Consider the following 19798-nt stretch of genomic DNA (forward strand, 5'->3'; position numbering starts at 1 on the left):
AACCATAGTATGTGCAAAAATCGCTGAGTAGCGACAATAAAGCAAAGATCCAAATTAAGGGTAAGTTATATGGCTGCCCTATGCCACACGATGTTAAGTAAGGAAGTATACAAAAAGTACCCGGACCTAGTTAAAATCACTCACCCAATGGCAAGGTGTCCGGGAAACAGGAAGCTCACAGGGTGCCTGGGGAGCCACAGAACGTACTACAGGTGAAAGCGCGCCCCGACGCGCGTTTCGCTCTTCTTTATCAAGAGGCGCTGTGTGTATGCCCGACAGGACCTGATTATATACGCCCACCCTTGGTCACGTGATGCAAAAGAGGGAAACACATTGGTATGTAGCGGTGCGTGTACCCGGAGCCACGCCCCCCGCCGCCCGCGTCACAGCCGTCAGGTCACGAGCGCGCACCAGGCAGCGCGCCTAGGAAGCGCTCCCGGGGGCGCGCCAGGGACAGAAGACAGCCGGACACGGGCACGGGTCAGCCAGGAGCCGGGAGACAGGCACCCCACCAATGTGAAAAAGAAGATAGATATAAGAAATACAGACAGAGGATGGTGAGCAAATACAAAATAGTAAAATACACCTTAAATAAGACAAGATGCTCTCAGACACAAATGAATGAGTAAGATAACTTAATCGAGCATAATTATAATAAAGATCCATAAATTAACTCTAGATAATTACAATAAGTGCCCAATAAGGGTAAATATATATAAGTCCAGAGATATATGTGGAGACAAGTCGACATAGGACCATTTCCCACAAGGATCAGAAGATGATAATCGAAGGGCTCTTGCGAAATGCTCCATGTTATCCGCCATAAAATGCCTTGAACAGAGAATTGAGGAAGGTCCATATGGCGCACACAAACAATGAGTTAATAGCCACGAGTCTAAAAAGGTAGAGAACAACAAAGTTAAAAGCAAATAATAAAAACAGACTAAAAACTAGAGCACGGACTTTAGATCAAGAAAAATAAACACTGAGGGAGAGAACAAGCCAAGCAAAAAAGGGCCCAATCACAAAAATGAGGAGAAGCTCAAATTTTCATTAAGGCCACGCGGTGCCAAGGTGTCCAGGGTGCTAATCCACCTGGCCTCTTTTTGTGCAAGGCAAAGTTTGTAGTCACCCCCTCGAGAGCCCAGATGTACCGCATCTATTCCCCGCACCAAAAGGCTGCGTGGGTCACAATTGTGAACTTGTTTAAAATGTCGCGGTAAAGTCCTGAGCTCACGGGGGTCCGACACAGATTTAGCTGCGCCAATGTCCCGCACATGCTCCCGCACCCGGATCCTCAATTCCCTTGTCGTGAGACCTACATAGATTTTCTGACAACTACACGTGGCATAGTAAACCACGTGTGTTGTACCACAGGAAATGTATCTGAGGATCCGGTAAGTGCGGGAGCCATCTGAGCTCGCAAAAGACGAACTGCGAAGGACATTGGCGCAGGCCCTGCAATGGCCACATGGATAGGACCCAACCCTGGGACCGCGCGACCCGAAAGGATTAGCTACAGGTGGGACATAGTGACTTGAAGTAACCAGATCACCCAGATTTCTGGCACGTCTGGCAGTCATGAGTGGGAATTGTCCCACCACATCCCTCAGGGAGGGCTCCGCACCAAGAACATTCCAATGTCGTGAGAGGACCCGCCTCATAGAAACCCACTCATGATTATAAGTGGAAATGAAGCGGGTCCTCTCAGGAGGCCCGGAGAGAGGTGATCTCGGAAGAGGATATAGTAGAGAACTGCGGGGGGTGCTGCGGGCCCTACCGTAGCCACGGCCGATGCAGCGGTTACTGTAGCCTCTCTGTTTAAAACGTTGTGTCAGAGCTGCTGCCTGCTTTTCAAAGTTGGCTTCCGTCGAGCAAATGCGCTTAATCCTAAGGAATTGTCCGACCGGGACGGCCCTAATAGTAGAGGAAGTATGACCAGAGGCCGCATGCACCAAAGAGTTCACCGTTGTGGGCTTCCTGTAGACGTCCGTCTGGATGAGGGAGTGTGAGTCCACCACCAGAGTGACGTCCAGGAAGTCCAAGCGTGTAAGGCTATAAGTGTAAGTCAATTTGATGCCCCACTCATTGGTGTTAAGCCGCCCCATAAAGTCATCAAGCTCCTCCGCCGAACCCCGCCAGAAAAATAGGACATCATCGATATACCTGAGCCATGCCACGACCCGGTCTGCGCCCCGCACACCATCGCCCCCAAAAATATCCCTCTCCCACGTGCCAAGGAAGAGGTTTGCATACGATGGTGCACAGGCCGCCCCCATGGCCGTCCCACGTCGCTGCAGGTATATCGTGTCCTTGAAAAGAAAATAATTATGGCAAAGGATAAAGCGGAGGAGCTCGAGAATAAATTCCCGTGAAGGGCCGCTCAGGTCGGAACCCCCAAGGAAAAGCTCGACGGAAGTCACACCAAGATCGTGATCAATGCAGGTATACAGACTCTCCACATCGGCCGTGACCATGATAGTGCCAGGTTCCAGAGAGATGCCATCAACCCTAGTAAGGACGTCCGTCGTGTCCCGCACATAGGACGGGAGGGTCCCCACCAGTGGTCTTAAATGACTATCAACATATTGTGAGATAGGACCACATAAACCACCCAGGCCGGACACGATCGGACGTCCAGGAGGGTTAATGGCATCCTTATGTACTTTGGGGAGTAAGTAAAAAGTAGCTGTTTTAGGGGAACGTACAGTCAGAGCCTCCACAGTTCTCTTATCTATAATACCTCTCTCACAGGCCCGGGCCAGAATACCCTGCAAGGTGGCGGAGAAGGAGGCAGTGGGATTGTATGACAGCCTAGAGTAAGTCTCCTTATCTCTCAGCTGTCGCAGGGCCTCCCTCTCATATTTGTGGTGGGGCCACAGGACGATATTCCCTCCCTTGTCCGCCGGCTTAATGACTGTGTCCTTAAGAGTTTGAAGTTGTCGAATCGCTTGGCGTTGGGCGGAGGTTAAATTGTCAAACTTTCTCCGTGTGGAGAGTTTTTTGAAATCCTCCGCCACTAGATTAACGAAAATTTCTACTGCTGGACAAATAGACAAGGGAGGAAACCTCGTTGACTTAGGATTCCTAACCTGTGGTAACCCACCTGAGGGAGGGTTAGTTTGTTCAGATAAAAGATCCTCCAGATGTTGTAAAGCCTCCTCCTCCGTCACCGCTGGGACATGATCACCATCCGGCCTAAAATGGAGTTTTTTTAGAATCAATTTCCGAGCAAACAGGTGGAGGTCCTTGAGGGCCGTAAAATAGTCAAAAGAGTTAGTAGGAGAAAATGACAGGCCCATAGCAAGGACCTCCATCTGTGTCTCGGTTAGGATATGATTGGTAAGGTTCATGACACAGAGCCCCCCACAGGGATCACCAACCTGAAAAGGAACCGTCCGTTTCCTCCTATTATTCGGTCTCGTCTGAACACTTCCAGTAGGTCGAGTCACAGAACCCCCCTGAGAATCCGCGCCAACAACTGGTACCTGGCCCTCACTAGAGGTTCCCGAGGCAATCGAGGTGGACCTAGATCGTGTAAAAGAATTATTGCGGGATCTTGATCTTAGATTTTCCACCGGTGATCTCCACCGGTACACTCTATGAGTGGACATATCCAATGTATCACGTTGAAATTTTTTTATTTTCATAGCTTGAATTTCTTTGACAAGTTTCTGACAGTCCGCATCAATTTCCTCCTGGAGTTTCTTAAGGTCATCACTCGACAAATCCTTCTTAAGCTGTACTTGTAGAACATCAATCTCAGATTCTAACTCACGAAGGGATTTTTCACTTTGCTCCCTAAGGAGACCCAGGAAACCAAGTGAACAGTTGTTAGCCAAGGATTCCCAGTTAGTTTTGAAGAGGTCATCTTCAATTTTGAAAGAGGGGAAAATCTGTATCCTCAGGCCTCTCGGAATCAGAGATTTCTCAATATATTTAGTGAGGAAAGCATGGTTCCACCAGGTACGGCATCTCCGCTTAATTAAGGCCTTAAAGCTGGCAATTCTCTCCCTCAGTGTCTGATCTGTGTCCGGCACCACCAGACCCCCATTGCTGGATAACTCATCTAACTGCGCAAGCCAAGTGGTATCTCGTGCACGAAAGTCCATTATGGGCCAAATGAAAACTGTAAAAATACAGAAAAGCATATATGAGACAAAAACTGGCCAATTATATACAAAAATGCAAAACCCGGTGCTAAGACAAGTAGTCAAGCACCGAGTTCAAATTGCCTACTCGTGTCCAATGTAGAAAACAAACGGAGAACAAAAGAGTAATTAGCAATAAAACAAAATCTTTATTAGTGATTCATAGTCACAGTGATAAAAGGATATATGAAAGAAATAATAACAAAACAAGGGGATCAGGAACAGACAGTGCCAGAAGCAGGACAACCCCTGGCAATAAAATTACTGAGCAATCCAAAGTGCAAAAATGCAGATAAATATACAGGCAGAGGGACACTCCATAGGTATATAATTACCAATAAAGGTAATGGATAAATATCACAGTTCACCCATTAAGGAATAAAAAGTCAATATGACTCAACCATAGTATGTGCAAAAATCGCTGAGTAGCGACAATAAAGCAAAGATCCAAATTAAGGGTAAGTTATATGGCTGCCCTATGCCACACGATGTTAAGTAAGGAAGTATACAAAAAGTACCCGGACCTAGTTAAAATCACTCACCCAATGGCAAGGTGTCCGGGAAACAGGAAGCTCACAGGGTGCCTGGGGAGCCACAGAACGTACTACAGGTGAAAGCGCGCCCCGACGCGCGTTTCGCTCTTCTTTATCAAGAGGCGCTGTGTGTATGCCCGACAGGACCTGATTATATACGCCCACCCTTGGTCACGTGATGCAAAAGAGGGAAACACATTGGTATGTAGCGGTGCGTGTACCCGGAGCCACGCCCCCCGCCGCCCGCGTCACAGCCGTCAGGTCACGAGCGCGCACCAGGCAGCGCGCCTAGGAAGCGCTCCCGGGGGCGCGCCAGTGACAGAAGACAGCCGGACACGGGCACGGGTCAGCCAGGAGCCGGGAGACAGGCACCCCACCAATGTGAAAAAGAAGATAGATATAAGAAATACAGACAGAGGATGGTGAGCAAATACAAAATAGTAAAATACACCTTAAATAAGACAAGATGCTCTCAGACACAAATGAATGAGTAAGATAACTTAATGGAGCATAATTATAATAAAGATCCATCAATTAACTCTAGATAATTACAATAAGTGCCCAATAAGGGTAAATATATATAAGTCCAGAGATATATGTGGAGACAAGTCGACATAGGACCATTTCCCACAAGGATCAGAAGATGATAATCGAAGGGCTCTTGCGAAATGCTCCATGTTATCCGCCATAAAATGCCTTGAACAGAGAATTGAGGAAGGTCCATATGGCGCACACAAACAATGAGTTAATAGCCACGAGTCTAAAAAGGTAGAGAACAACAAAGTTAAAAGCAAATAATAAAAACAGACTAAAAACTAGAGCACGGACTTTAGATCAAGAAAAATAAACACTGAGGGAGAGAACAAGCCAAGCAAAAAAGGGCCCAATCACAAAAATGAGGAGAAGCTCAAATTTTCATTAAGGCCACGCGGTGCCAAGGTGTCCAGGGTGCTAATCCACCTGGCCTCTTTTTGTGCAAGGCAAAGTTTGTAGTCACCCCCTCGAGAGCCCAGATGTACCGCATCTATTCCCCGCACCAAAAGGCTGCGTGGGTCACAATTGTGAACTTGTTTAAAATGTCGCGGTAAAGTCCTGAGCTCACGGGGGTCCGACACAGATTTAGCTGCGCCAATGTCCCGCACATGCTCCCGCACCCGGATCCTCAATTCCCTTGTCGTGAGACCTACATAGATTTTCTGACAACTACACGTGGCATAGTAAACCACGTGTGTTGTACCACAGGAAATGTATCTGAGGATCCGGTAAGTGCGGGAGCCATCTGAGCTCGCAAAAGACGAACTGCGAACTCTCTACTATATCCTCTTCCGAGATCACCTCTCTCCGGGCCTCCTGAGAGGACCCGCTTCATTTCCACTTATAATCATGAGTGGGTTTCTATGAGGCGGGTCCTCTCACGACATTGGAATGTTCTTGGTGCGGAGCCCTCCCTGAGGGATGTGGTGGGACAATTCCCACTCATGACTGCCAGACGTGCCAGAAATCTGGGTGATCTGGTTACTTCAAGTCACTATGTCCCACCTGTAGCTAATCCTTTCGGGTCGCGCGGTCCCAGGGTTGGGTCCTATCCATGTGGCCATTGCAGGGCCTGCGCCAATGTCCTTCGCAGTTCGTCTTTTGCGAGCTCAGATGGCTCCCGCACTTACCGGATCCTCAGATACATTTCCTGTGGTACAACACACGTGGTTTACTATGCCACGTGTAGTTGTCAGAAAATCTATGTAGGTCTCACGACAAGGGAATTGAGGATCCGGGTGCGGGAGCATGTGCGGGACATTGGCGCAGCTAAATCTGTGTCGGACCCCCGTGAGCTCAGGACTTTACCGCGACATTTTAAACAAGTTCACAATTGTGACCCACGCAGCCTTTTGGTGCGGGGAATAGATGCGGTACATCTGGGCTCTCGAGGGGGTGACTACAAACTTTGCCTTGCACAAAAAGAGGCCAGGTGGATTAGCACCCTGGACACCTTGGCACCGCGTGGCCTTAATGAAAATTTGAGCTTCTCCTCATTTTTGTGATTGGGCCCTTTTTTGCTTGGCTTGTTCTCTCCCTCAGTGTTTATTTTTCTTGATCTAAAGTCCGTGCTCTAGTTTTTAGTCTGTTTTTATTATTTGCTTTTAACTTTGTTGTTCTCTACCTTTTTAGACTCGTGGCTATTAACTCATTGTTTGTGTGCGCCATATGGACCTTCCTCAATTCTCTGTTCAAGGCATTTTATGGCGGATAACATGGAGCATTTCGCAAGAGCCCTTCGATTATCATCTTCTGATCCTTGTGGGAAATGGTCCTATGTCGACTTGTCTCCACATATATCTCTGGACTTATATATATTTACCCTTATTGGGCACTTATTGTAATTATCTAGAGTTAATTGATGGATCTTTATTATAATTATGCTCCATTAAGTTATCTTACTCATTCATTTGTGTCTGAGAGCATCTTGTCTTATTTAAGGTGTATTTTACTATTTTGTATTTGCTCACCATCCTCTGTCTGTATTTCTTATATCTATCTTCTTTTTCACATTGGTGGGGTGCCTGTCTCCCGGCTCCTGGCTGACCCGTGCCCGTGTCCGGCTGTCTTCTGTCCCTGGCGCGCCCCCGGGAGCGCTTCCTAGGCGCGCTGCCTGGTGCGCGCTCGTGACCTGACGGCTGTGACGCGGGCGGCGGGGGGCGTGGCTCCGGGTACACGCACCGCTACATACCAATGTGTTTCCCTCTTTTGCATCACGTGACCAAGGGTGGGCGTATATAATCAGGTCCTGTCGGGCATACACACAGCGCCTCTTGATAAAGAAGAGCGAAACGCGCGTCGGGGCGCGCTTTCACCTGTAGTACGTTCTGTGGCTCCCCAGGCACCCTGTGAGCTTCCTGTTTCCCGGACACCTTGCCATTGGGTGAGTGATTTTAACTAGGTCCGGGTACTTTTTGTATACTTCCTTACTTAACATCGTGTGGCATAGGGCAGCCATATAACTTACCCTTAATTTGGATCTTTGCTTTATTGTCGCTACTCAGCGATTTTTGCACATACTATGGTTGAGTCATATTGACTTTTTATTCCTTAATGGGTGAACTGTGATATTTATCCATTACCTTTATTGGTAATTATATACCTATGGAGTGTCCCTCTGCCTGTATATTTATCTGCATTTTTGCACTTTGGATTGCTCAGTAATTTTATTGCCAGGGGTTGTCCTGCTTCTGGCACTGTCTGTTCCTGATCCCCTTGTTTTGTTATTATTTCTTTCATATATCCTTTTATCACTGTGACTATGAATCACTAATAAAGATTTTGTTTTATTGCTAATTACTCTTTTGTTCTCCGTTTGTTTTCTACATTGGACACGAGTAGGCAATTTGAACTCGGTGCTTGACTACTTGTCTTAGCGCCGGGTTTTGCATTTTTGTATATAATTGGCCAGTTTTTGTCTCATAGCTGCTGCGGCTAACAGTATGCCTGCTATTAAAGAGATTGAACATGGGCGTGGGGAGAAGTGAATATTCATTCTCTTTAGTAACGGGCACATGTGATCACCCGGCCGCTGCAGGAGCGGCGGCTGACACTGTGAACACTATTAAAGGGGTTGTCTGGTCAAAAGTGATAAGTCTGCAGTCACTCTGTGTGACTGCAGACTTATGAATCCCCTCAGCACACACACTGTACATACCCCCAGCCAGGAGAATGAATATTCACTACTGCCCATGCCCATAGTCCGGGCATGGGGAGCAGTGAATCTTCCGGCAGCTGACTTCAGCGTGTGAGGGTGCATGGCAGTGATGCTGTCAGCAGAACAGGATGCAGTGCTGGAGCAGAGGGGAGGTGAGTAGAATTCTTTATTTTTTTATGTGAGCAGCATGATGGGGTTGCCATGCATACCTGGATGGGGGTGCCATGCATACCAGGATGGGGATCAGGGTACCATGCATATAAGGATGGGGGTGCCATTCATACCAGGATGGGGGTGCCATGCATTCCAGGATGGGGGTTCCATGAATACCAGGATGGGGGTGCCATGCATACCAGGATGGGGGTGCCATGCATGCAAGGATGGGGATGGGGGTGCCATGCATACCAGGATGGGGGCATATATATACCAGGATGAGGGATATTAGCACAGAATTGGAGGACATTACCCCTATAACAGTGTCAGCAGCAGACCCCCTCCCCCATAACAATGCATCATGACCAAATCTTTTGCTTCAATTTTTTTTTAGATTTTCCTCCTCTAAAACCTAGATGCGTCTTATGGTCTGGTACGTCTTCCAAAAAATATAGTAAGTCTTTTTGTGATTTGTTAACAAAATAATATTTTTGGTATCCTCCTCTTGCTCTATACACTTCTTTATTTTTTTGGTGCAGCTCAAACCAGCAGCGTGACCATGCCACTGTTCTGAATTATCCATATTCAGGAGCACATCTCACCCCGGTGAAGCAATGCGATCCTAAAAATACATCTTAAGAAAACACCTTTAAAACTTTGATGTATTTTACAAATACACTTAGCTATTTCCCGTTTTCTATATATTTTATATAAGTGTCTAGTGAGACACAAAAAGTGTCTAAAACCTTAATTAAATGTGACACATGGATTGCGTGCCAGAATTCTGTCTCAATTCGCCAAATTTTAGTTATTAAATGAGCTCCATAGTGTATTTTTCTCACTAACAATTGTAGTTTGCGTTTTATAGCGCTGTTCTATTCTAATGTATTTCAACAAAATGATCCACACCTGCATATCTCTTCAATCTTCCAATGTAGGTTTCCTAAAAACATCAGTGACAATGTGGTCGTTAGGGAGAGTAGTAATGTGGAAATTCAAAAATCCAATTTTTTTCCATATTGAGTTTTAGATTTAGATCATTGTTGTTTTGATCTCGCATAAGCTGGTCTAGTTGGTTAATGGATCCCTCCCAGACGAACCACACGTCATCAATGTACCTCATCTACCCATGTACCTTGTCAATCCCCATAATATTGTCATTTTGGCAGATCTCTCTTTCCCAGGCTCCTAAAACCAGGTTTGCATAGGAGGAAGCGCATGAGGCCCCCATCACCATGTATTGCAGTTGCAAGTATACTTTTTATGAAAAACAAAAATATTGTGTTCCAAGACAAATTGAAGCAGGAGGTGGGGAATAGAGCTGGAGTGACACAGGTTTCAGATCTAAAAAATAGCTCTTCATCCTCATTTGTATATCAAGTCAAACTCTGATTTTATAGTAACAGAGTAACGTACTGACTATGTCAATGTACTGCTGGACTTGTCTTTCAAAGAGCTACATGCGTATATAAATAGTTTGGGGGTTGAAATTCTGCTGACAGAGTTCCTTTAATTTATTATACTTTATAAGTTAACATATTCAATAACAATAGAATAAAATGTTAAAAGAAAAAAACAACAACTCATATGATCATTTGTACCATGCTCCAAGTTTTGAAATAGTTATGTGTGCGGGAGCCTCTTTTAGTGCCTTACATACTCTGCAGTAATGAGTCTGCCAATTAGTACTTCCGAAGGGATGAAGTCTGGATCTCCATGAAAAATACTGTTGGTAAGCTTTCTCATCACTGTCCAACTTCAGGATATATTTAGCAAGCTCTTCAGCTGAGGAGAAGTCATCTACGTGTATAAAAGAGTCTTTTGGAATAAAGCGTTCATAGTTTTTTCGAGTAGTACCAAGTACAATAGGTACGCATCCAAACGACAATGAGTTCTTCCAGAGTTTCTCTGTAATATAGTCTTCGTGAATAGAGTTTTCAAATGCAAGATAAAACTTGTACTGTGACAAAGTTTGTTGATGTTCATTTCTTGGCAGGGGTAAATGCTGTCTACCATAAATGTCTACAGATACAAATTTCTTTAATTCCTGATAATAGCGCACTCTTTTAGAACTTGGGTTCCAGTTACTTACTGCCCAGGCCACCAGCTTGGTCTTTGGAGGAATTTGGAAGGTATCATCTTCTTTATTCGGATCTAGCCAACCGTAAGGTGAGAAAATATCTGAGTTAGCTCTGTAAGACATTGTGAGATTGATAAGATCATCCATGAAATTCAAGTTTGGGCTATGTGATGGAGATTCCAAGTTAAACCAAACCCAGTACTGATTAGGTGGTCTTGGCATCTGGGGTAATTGTTTTCTGGAATTGCAAACATCTCTGTGATGCATAACAATTGCATCTGCAGAAGAATACAATGATCTGTTAGCTGTATAAAAGCATCCAGAAATATCAGTGTATGGTGGACATTCATTAAGTGGAAATACATCACCAAATGGCCAAGTCCAAACAAGGATGATCTTAGTATTGTTAGCTGTTTCCTGGTGGATACTTGTATATGAAAACTCACTGCTTACCAATGAGCGATTTGCATAGTTATAGAGTGAAAAGAAAATGGTTGCGAGGAACAGTTGTGCAAAAAAAATTATAAAAAAATTCTTGTATGTCAGAGTTTTCCCTTGGTTCTCCATTTATTTAGGCAGTATAAATGGAAGTGCTTGTATCTGGAGATGAAACCAACAAGTATCATACCTATTGGAAAAAGGAACAAAATATAATTATATCTCAGAAACATTGATTTAAATCATAATTTTTTTTAATTTTAGAAGGTTCAGCTTCTCTTTTTACAAGAATATTATCTCATCTTGACATCCCCCTTTGTGTTCTACTAGTGCATGTAGATGTTATATAGGAGGACTCTTGCTCGGGATCATCTCTTTGAGCCATAGTAGAGAGCTACTAAAATACAGTTGCTCTTGATCTAGTGGAGCTGGACCATACAATTTAAATGGATCATCTGTGAGAGTTTGACTGACCTAAAGATGATCATGTAAGTATTATGCACACCACAGAACCTGTACAAATGCATGTAAGGTGTGTCCAGATTTAACTTTTGGAAGTACCTGTAAATGTAGATGGTGCCCGAAGCAGTAAATTAGACTAATTGGTTGATGATGATAATGATAGCAGATGCTGTCAACCTCAGCACCTCTACACCAATGCCATACAAAATGCTGTTTGTCAGGGGAAGGTGCTAGAGGAAGATATAACCCCTAATCCCTTTAGCAATGTTTATAGTGATGACTGTAGCCCCTACAAGCTGGAATAATTCTTAGAGGGTGCACAAGATGCTGATTACAGTACCCCATCATAGAGGTGTTGGTAGGGGCCCTTGCAGCAGGACAGAGTGAAAATTTTATAATATCACTTGGTAGTGGCTCAACTTGAAAGTTGTGCACTCCAATGCAAAGTTTCCAAAGTCTTTAAAGGGGTTATCCAATCTAAAATGAAAAGTCTGCAGTTACTCTGTGTGACTGTAGACTTGTGAATCCTCCCAGCGCACGCTATGTGTGCTGTGAGGATTCACTCTTCTTTGCCCTGGGAACAGCAGTCAGGAATGTGATATGCATACTCTCGGGCAGAACCCGTCTAATTAACACAGCCTCTCTGTAGACTTTTCATTTTAGATTAGACAACCACTTTAATAGAAATGACCCTGACATATATGGGAAAGGGACCTTTTGGGCCCCACTTGGCTCCAGGGACCAGATGCAACTGCAACCTCTGCATCCACTTTAGTAATAACCCTGCCACTGGCAGGAACAGGATGTTCCTGGGACTGTGAGAGACTAGTAGCTTCATCAGGAGAGTAGACCGAAGGCAATCCTTCAGGAGAGCTGATGTCTCCAATGAAGAGTAGTGGCCATGATGACTGTAGTGACCAGGTGCTGACTGTTAATACTGCAAAAGTTTCAGAATCTGAGGGTATCCAGTCTGGACCTCCGGTTGCCACAACCTTGAGGAGCTGTGAAGTAGACCTTGACATTAGAGTGCAAGTTTTTAGAAGGCAAGGCTGGATCAAAAGCAAATGCCAATGTAGCTGGATGGAGTTGATAATGGATGCACCATAGGTAGATCTGGACTGTATGTGGACTGGTTCTACAGACTGCAACTAAACACTGAGCCTCCCTAGAGTATCCCTGTGAGTAAAGTGCCTCACTTGCTGCAGAACAGTTACCTTGTACTGAACACTGACCCTCGTATGTTGTCCTGACAGCAAGCTCATGAGAAACTTTTCAAGTATCATATGTAGTGAGCGAGCACTAAAATGCTCGGATACTCGTTGCTCGAGTTGAGAAAATTGGAATGCTCGAGTGCTCAACCCAAGCAACGAGCCCAATGTAAGTCTATGGGAAACTCAAGCATTTTTCCGGCGGCCCTCCCACGGAGGTCTGCAGGTGGCTAAATTGATGGGAACAGTGCTCAAATGACATGGGAACAGCATGGGGAAGAACCCTGTAAGCATCTCTGACTCCCAGGTCATTGCTGTGAACAATGTTGTCAGAGTATTACGCCACTTTTATGGACTCACAATAAAACATACAAAAATGAAACCAAAATGGATTTTCCTGAGAAAAATGTTAAGGAACATCGTTTCCAGGGTAATGACTTGTATACTGTAAAGGCAAACTAAATATACAAAAAACAAAAATGCTCCTCCACACCTTGGGCTATGTTCACACGTAGAGTTTTTGATGCGTTATTGCACTTTTGCATTGCTTTCAACTGTGAAAAATACATTCACCGGTAAATGTAATTTTAACATTTTATTACCTTATCTGGACATGTGGTGTGTGAGGCATGATCAGATGCATCCTGTTTCATTTATGAAGGAGGGACTCTGAAAGTCACAAAGCCTATTTTTATAGGGCCTTCAGGCTACCCTTACTATTGTTAAAGGGCCAGCAGTCGGCCCTCACTATTGTTAGAAGGCCATCGGTTGGCTATGTTTTGTTGTTCCCATTATTAAGGAACGGGTTTCCTATACTGTTATAGCGTATGCAGTGACTTCAAGGCCTGGCCAAAATTTGGAAAAACCCCAATACCCCTTTGCAGAAAGATAGGGGGCCTGATTTTTTAAAAAAATTCCCATTATTAAGGAACAGGTCTCCCATAGTGTTATAGCAAAATTTGGAAAAAACCCAATACACCTTTGAAGACACATAGAGGGACTAATTAAAAAAAATAATTTACCATTATGAAGGAGCGGGTCACCTATAGTGGCAATGCCCATGCAGTGACTGTAAGGCCTGCCTAAAATTGAGAAAATCCCCAATACACCTTTGAAGACACATAGAGGGCCTGATTTAAAAAAATAATTTCCCATTATTAAGGAGTGGGTCTCCTATACTGTTATTGTGTATGCAGTGACTGAAAGGGTTGCCATTATTAAGGAGCGGGTCTCCAATAGTGGTAATGCCCATGCAGTGACTGTGAGGCCTGCCCAAAAATGAGAAAATCCCCAATACACCTTTGAAGACACATAGAGGGTCTGATTTAAAAAAAAAATAAAGGAGCGGGTCTCCTATACTCTTATTGTGTATGCAGTGACTGAAAGGGTTGTCTAATTTTTTGAAAAAAAAGGGCTACCAAAAATTAGGACACACTGCCAATACCCCTTTGAAGAGTCATAGAGGAGGGCCTCAGTAATACACCTTTGAAGACACATAGAGGGTCTGATTTAAAAAAATAATTTCCCATTATAAAGGAGTGGGTCTCCTATACTGTTATTGTGCATGCAGTGACTGAAAGGGTTGCCTAATTTTTGGAAAAACCCCAATACCAATTTGAAGACACATAGAGGAGAGCCTCAGTAAAAAAATGTTCCCATTATAAAGGAGCGGCTCTCCTATACTGTTATTGCCTATGCAGTGAATGCAAGGGCTGCCAAAAATGTGGACGCATCCCAATAGGCCCCAGGGCAGTTAAAGAGATGATCTTTGATGTTGGTGTTGTAGTGCAAGGCAGGTGACGCAGCAATTAAGTCAAGGACACAGCTGGGTGCAGTCTTCAAGTGTTTACTCACAGTTTTTACGGTGTTCCAGATTACAACGGCTAGCCAGGTTATAACAGCCCACTGAGTCCTGTGTCCTCCGGGGAAGTGATCCAGCCAACTCTCAGATAACTTGGGTGCACTTGATCGGGACCCCTTTCTTGTGTATCTTCCCGGGTTGTCTCTCTGCGCTGGATCTCGCCCTCCTGCCCTGCTCCTCACACATAGTGTCCCGAGCCAGTGGCCCCGGGCCTTGTCAAGCGACGTCTTCTCTGTCCCCTTGGTCCTATATGGCCACCTTTTCAGAGAATGTGTGTGGTTTGGGCTACGGCACTTAGAGATACTGCAGCCTCCGGTTTGCTAGCTGAGTCTTGCAGTCCTCCACAAGTCTGGGGCCGGTCCCCTACTGCGACCTGATCCCTTCATGGTCAGCGTGAACTCGGGTGCACGGGTGGACTCTGCACTTCCCGTGCCCCTACGATCCCATCTCTGTCTCTGGAGCCCTTCTCTGATTCCCTCGCTCCTCTCTTCACTCCCTGTGACAGACTCCTGTCACCAACTGCTCTGACTGACTAACTCTCTGTTACGCTCGCGCCCGGACTGACTGGCGTGAGCGTGATTAGTGATCCCACTGTACCATGAACAGAGGAGAGCCTGGAGGGGCGTAACTAAGTATCAACCCGAACCGACCAAGGTCGCACAGCGGCTTAGTCGACTCCGTGGACCAAGGAGGAACCGAGCAGAAGGACCAGGTGCGACTCCAGGTCAGACCCCGGCCACAGGGAATGCTGGAACAGGCAGGTTAGACTGGCATACAGGCAGGTGGGTATTGGCAAGTATGGCTGGTATGCCGACAGGTGGGTACTGGCAAGTACTGCTGGTGTGCAGACAGGTGGGCACTGGCAAGCACAGCTGGTATGCAGACAGGTGGGCACTGGCAGGTTGGAGCACAGGCTGGATAGGGTCCAGTACAGACTGGGAGACAGGTACAGAGCCGCAGATGCGGTAGACAAGCAGAGTAAAGCGAAACCGCCGGAGCGGAGGACAAGGCAGAGCAGAGAGGAACTGCTGGTGCGGTGGACAAGGCAGAGCAGAGAGGAACCGCCGGAACGGTGGACAAGGCAGAGCAGAGTGAAACCGCAGGTGCAGTGGACAAGGCAGAGCAGAGCGAAACCGCAGTTGCTGTGGACAATGCAGAGCAGAGCGGAACCGCCGGAGCGGTGGGCAAGGCAGAGCAGAGAGAAGCCGCCAGAGTGGTGGGCAAGGCAGAGCAGAGAGAAGCCGCCGGAGTGGTGGGCAAGTCAGTGTTAAGATCTACTACAAGCACTAAGGAAAGAAAGGAGATCTGTCCCTACAATAGAACTAAGCTAGATCCCTATGATGTAACGGGGAGCCTGATCCTGCGATCAGACCCGCTAAAGTCCTCGGCTAGTCTGTACGAAGACCTATAGATGCAAGGGAGGGATCCCTACAAGAACTAGGGACTGGGATAAAGTTGGACACCTCCTAGCAGAAATTGTAGCAGTAAAAGACAAACACACAACATAGAACATAAAGGTCCGAAGACCTAGCTAAACTGACTGAGAAAGGTAACTAAGCACCAGGCTAACTTAAGAGTAGAAATTACAATGAAGTCCAGCAAGGCCAGGAGGGCGGAGCAGGATTAAATAGGCAAAAAAGGTCATGTGACCAGCAAGATAGAAAAAACCTAACAGGAGAGTTCTAACAGTCAAAGCAGAGAAAAACCACTGGCGCGATGAGCAAGGCAGAGCAGAGAGAAGCCGCCGGAGCGGTGGGTAAGGCAGAGCAGAGGGAAGCCGCTGGAGCGGTGGGCAAGTCAGAGCAGAGAGATACCGCTGGAGCGGTGGGCAAGACAGAGCAGAGGGAAACCGCTGATGCGGTGAGCAAGCAGAGCGAAACCGCAGGTGCGGTGGACAAGGCAGAGAGGACAGAACTCTGTTCACATGGAACAGACTGGAAAATACAGGAAGATGGCTAGAACACAGGAGGAAGATACAGAGGAAGGGAAAAGGGACAAGCAGAACCAGATACACACACGGTACTTACTATGAAGTAGCGAGTGGACACAAAACTCACAAACAGAAGTACAGAGACAACGAGTTAGAGTTAGGTGCAGGTTCAGATACTGCAGGAAAATGGAAGGTACGGACATAGAGACAAACAGGTAACAGGCTAGGATACAGTTCAGACAGGAACTGCTGCTGCAATGAGAAACAAGAACGAGCCTGGGTATACAGCCCCCAGAGTGGCGGAAACAGACTAGAAGTTACAGGTAACAGGCCTGGGTATACAGCCCCCAGAGTGGCGGAAACAGACTAGAAGTTACAGGTAACAGGCCTGGGTATACAGCCCCCAGAGTGGTGGAAACAGACTAGAAGTCAGAGATAACAGGTCTGGGTATGCAGCCCCCAGAGTGGCGGAAACAGACTAGAAACAGGACTGGACCTGGCAATTCAGTAGCAAAGACTAACTGAGTGAAGGTGTTGCTCAGGCCCCTCCTTCTGGGTGGAGGGGGTTTAAATATCCAGTGACTCACAGCAATAGGCTGGGGACGCATTAGGAGTGCACCCATGGCAGCTATAAGAATCAGGAAGTAACCGGGCCGCCGCCCTAAGCAATCAGACAAGAGACATGCACACAGCATGAACTGGAGCAAGATTTGCAGGCTGGACTCACAGGTAAGATTGCGGTCTTGCATAGTGGGAGGCGGTGCACTATGCAAGCACGCCACCAGGGATGTTACACTCTCTGTTCCTCACTCAATGCACTCTTGCTCCTAGGACCCTTCTAGTTCTTTCTACCCTTCCTTTTATACTCTGTGTCATGTGACCCACGTCACCAACTGTCACTTTACGTGGTCCCCTCTACCTTCAGTCCTCCCTTCAGTGCTCCCCTAAACTCCTTCCTCCACCCACCTATTCTACTTAGTTCCATCCTCCAGACAGGGACCGGGTCTGTGCTCTCCCTCAGGAGCAATCTTGCCCTTCCCTAATGGAGCGGTGTAGTGTTGGATGTGAGTGTGTGGGTCCCGGGTAGTGCTCCCTCCTTACCCGAGAGTGGTGTACCACACCTCTGGCTGAGATGCAGTACCTCTGTGGCAACTGGACCCGCAGGGGCACCACATTCTCCCCCCCCCAACCGTAAAACACAGCACATCCGTGGGCTGGAACAGAGTATAAAAACAAGAATTTAAGACATGCAAAAATTTTTAGAATGCATTCACAGGTAAAAACGGTAAATAAATAACTTTTCTTCCCTTTATGGGAGGCACTTTTTTTAAAGGTTGCATATAACTACTGGGTATATAAAACATTATAAGATCACTTTAAATAACACTTTGTCAAGCAAGTTCAGTAGGCTCCAGTGAGATCTCTTCCAGGGTGTTCATCTCACTGTTTCAAGTTCAATATGGGGGACCCGTTCTAAAACCCCCAACGTAGGCCCTGGGCGTGTCTGCAGGGCATAGCTGATGCCAAACGAGTTTTTGTTCAATGGCCTATAAAACCAAGAAGAAGCACATTAAGAAGTGCCAACTTTATACAATAAAAGTTCGGGCTGTTCAACGTCCACAACCACAGCATCCTTTGTTTACCGGGTACTACACAGTTATTTGCTTATAACTTTCCATATAAACACCCAACCGGGTAACTAGTCACAGTTTCTTCCTATGCAATCCCGCAGTTCAAATTCTTATTGCCCCTTCCGGGGTACCTTTTTCCAGGGTAGCACCTAGTCTTCCCTGTCATTAACTGGCGCTTCCTGTTTATTGGCTGCAACCAAGGCTGAAGCTACTGCTCGCTGTCGGTAGGGGTCAGCGGCACCGGATGTCAGGGGCAGGTCCTCCGTGCTCGCCTTCCTCACATTGAGCACATACCACCCCCTCTCTCCTCGATGCCGGGTGTAGGTGACTCGATCACCAGGGTACAAGTCACGGTCAGGGTGTCCTTGTTGAAGGTGGGATTCCACGTCCCTCCTGGTAACAAAGAGATCCTGGGCAGCAATGGGCTCTCTGATGAAACCCCACCCCTTTCGTAGGTCAAATTTTACTACAGTGCCCAGCACTCTCACACCCCGTTTGGCAGGTGCGGCCTTACGGGCCCTGGCTTTGGCCTTCATGTTCCTTTCTTCCAAAGCCTGCCACCTTGTCTCCTGCTCCTTCTCCTCCGCTTCCAGCATTCGAATCTGCTGCCGGCAGAACTCTTCCTGCTTCAGGGTCTCCTCCGATGTCTCCTTTACTTGAGACTCCCCAGGGAACCCCATTAGGTCGCCATCCGAGTTCTCCCATCTGTACTCCACCCTTCCTGTACAGAAGACCCGGGGCGTAGGCGCAGGTATCAATGGGGCACCTAGCTGATCCTCCACTCGTGCGGACCAGTCCCACGTGGCGCTCTTGTACACCCAGCCTGGTGCAGGGGCTGCTGGTGACCCCAGGGGCCCAACTAAGGTCTCTTCAGCTACCAGGGCATGGACGTTACCTGCTGCGGCTGCCTCTCCGGTGCTTCACGTCTCCTTCGTTCCCTCCGGGGCTGGGGCAGTTGCTGCCGATCACGACAGCGACCACTGCCGGGTGATTTTTTCTAGCAGCGCATCCTTCCATTTCCCCACTGCCGCCTTCTGGGCCTGCTCCATTTGCTGGCCCAGCTCCTGCATCTCAGTCTGCAGGAACCAGAAATCTACCAGGGATAGCTGCTTCAGGACTCCTTCCAGGTTACTAGGGGAGTCTTCTGCTTCCACACCACGGACTGGAGGCTGCCATTTCCCGCCATTACATGTACCGGGTTAGCTGTCGCTCCTGCGCAGCTGCCCGTGTATCTGTCCTTCTCCCAGGACTTCTTCTTCCCTCTCCCCTTTCGTGGGCGGATCGTTCTCATTTTGCTGTCAGCCACACTAGGAGGCGGGTCCTCCTGGCCGATGGACAAGTCTATTGATATGATCGTCATTGCAACGGGCGGGGAAGGCTCTTCGCGCCATTCTCTAACCCAGCCCACGATGGAAGGTTGCTTATCTTCTTTGGACATATGCATGGTGCCTGCTCTTTCTGGGCGGGTGCCGCTACTCAGTCTCAAACACAGTCTCTGAGCGCATGAGACCCGGTGTAACGGGTCGGTACATCCTGTTCGTGACGCCAAGTTGACACGCCCCCTAGGGCCGTGGGGTACTCGGTAGCCGGGCCGGTCGGTTCTTTTTGGGGTAGTCACGGTGGCAGTGACCCGGTCCGTGGCCCAGGGTGGTCAATAAAT

At 47.1% G+C, this 19798-nt stretch overlaps 2 protein-coding genes across 2 annotated transcripts in view; both read right to left on the reverse strand.

The window, feature by feature from the left end:
- Positions 1–789: 789 nt before the first annotated feature.
- On the reverse strand, positions 790–4112 carry LOC141173620 (uncharacterized). The gene is made up of 2 exons (XM_073657920.1): positions 3384–4112; positions 790–895 (listed from the first exon to the last, which is right to left on the reverse strand). Exons 1-2 carry the CDS (start codon positions 4110–4112, stop codon positions 881–883), a joined length of 744 nt encoding a protein of 247 aa, XP_073514021.1. The 3' UTR covers positions 790–880.
- A 6007-nt stretch (positions 4113–10119) lies between these two features.
- The window catches only part of LOC141174599 (4-galactosyl-N-acetylglucosaminide 3-alpha-L-fucosyltransferase FUT6-like), an 84012-nt gene continuing 74333 nt past the window's right edge, over positions 10120–19798 (reverse strand). Inside the window, exon 2 of the mRNA XM_073659539.1 lies at positions 10120–11236. Within this exon, the coding sequence (XP_073515640.1) occupies positions 10120–11175 (1056 nt within the window). The 5' untranslated portion in view covers positions 11176–11236. The remainder of the gene's footprint in view (positions 11237–19798) is intronic.

This window comes from Phyllobates terribilis, unplaced genomic scaffold (assembly GCF_046119375.1).
Source record: "Phyllobates terribilis strain yellow unplaced genomic scaffold, ASM4611937v1 Scaffold_13__5_contigs__length_258822181, whole genome shotgun sequence".
NCBI lineage: Eukaryota > Metazoa > Chordata > Amphibia > Anura > Dendrobatidae > Phyllobates > Phyllobates terribilis.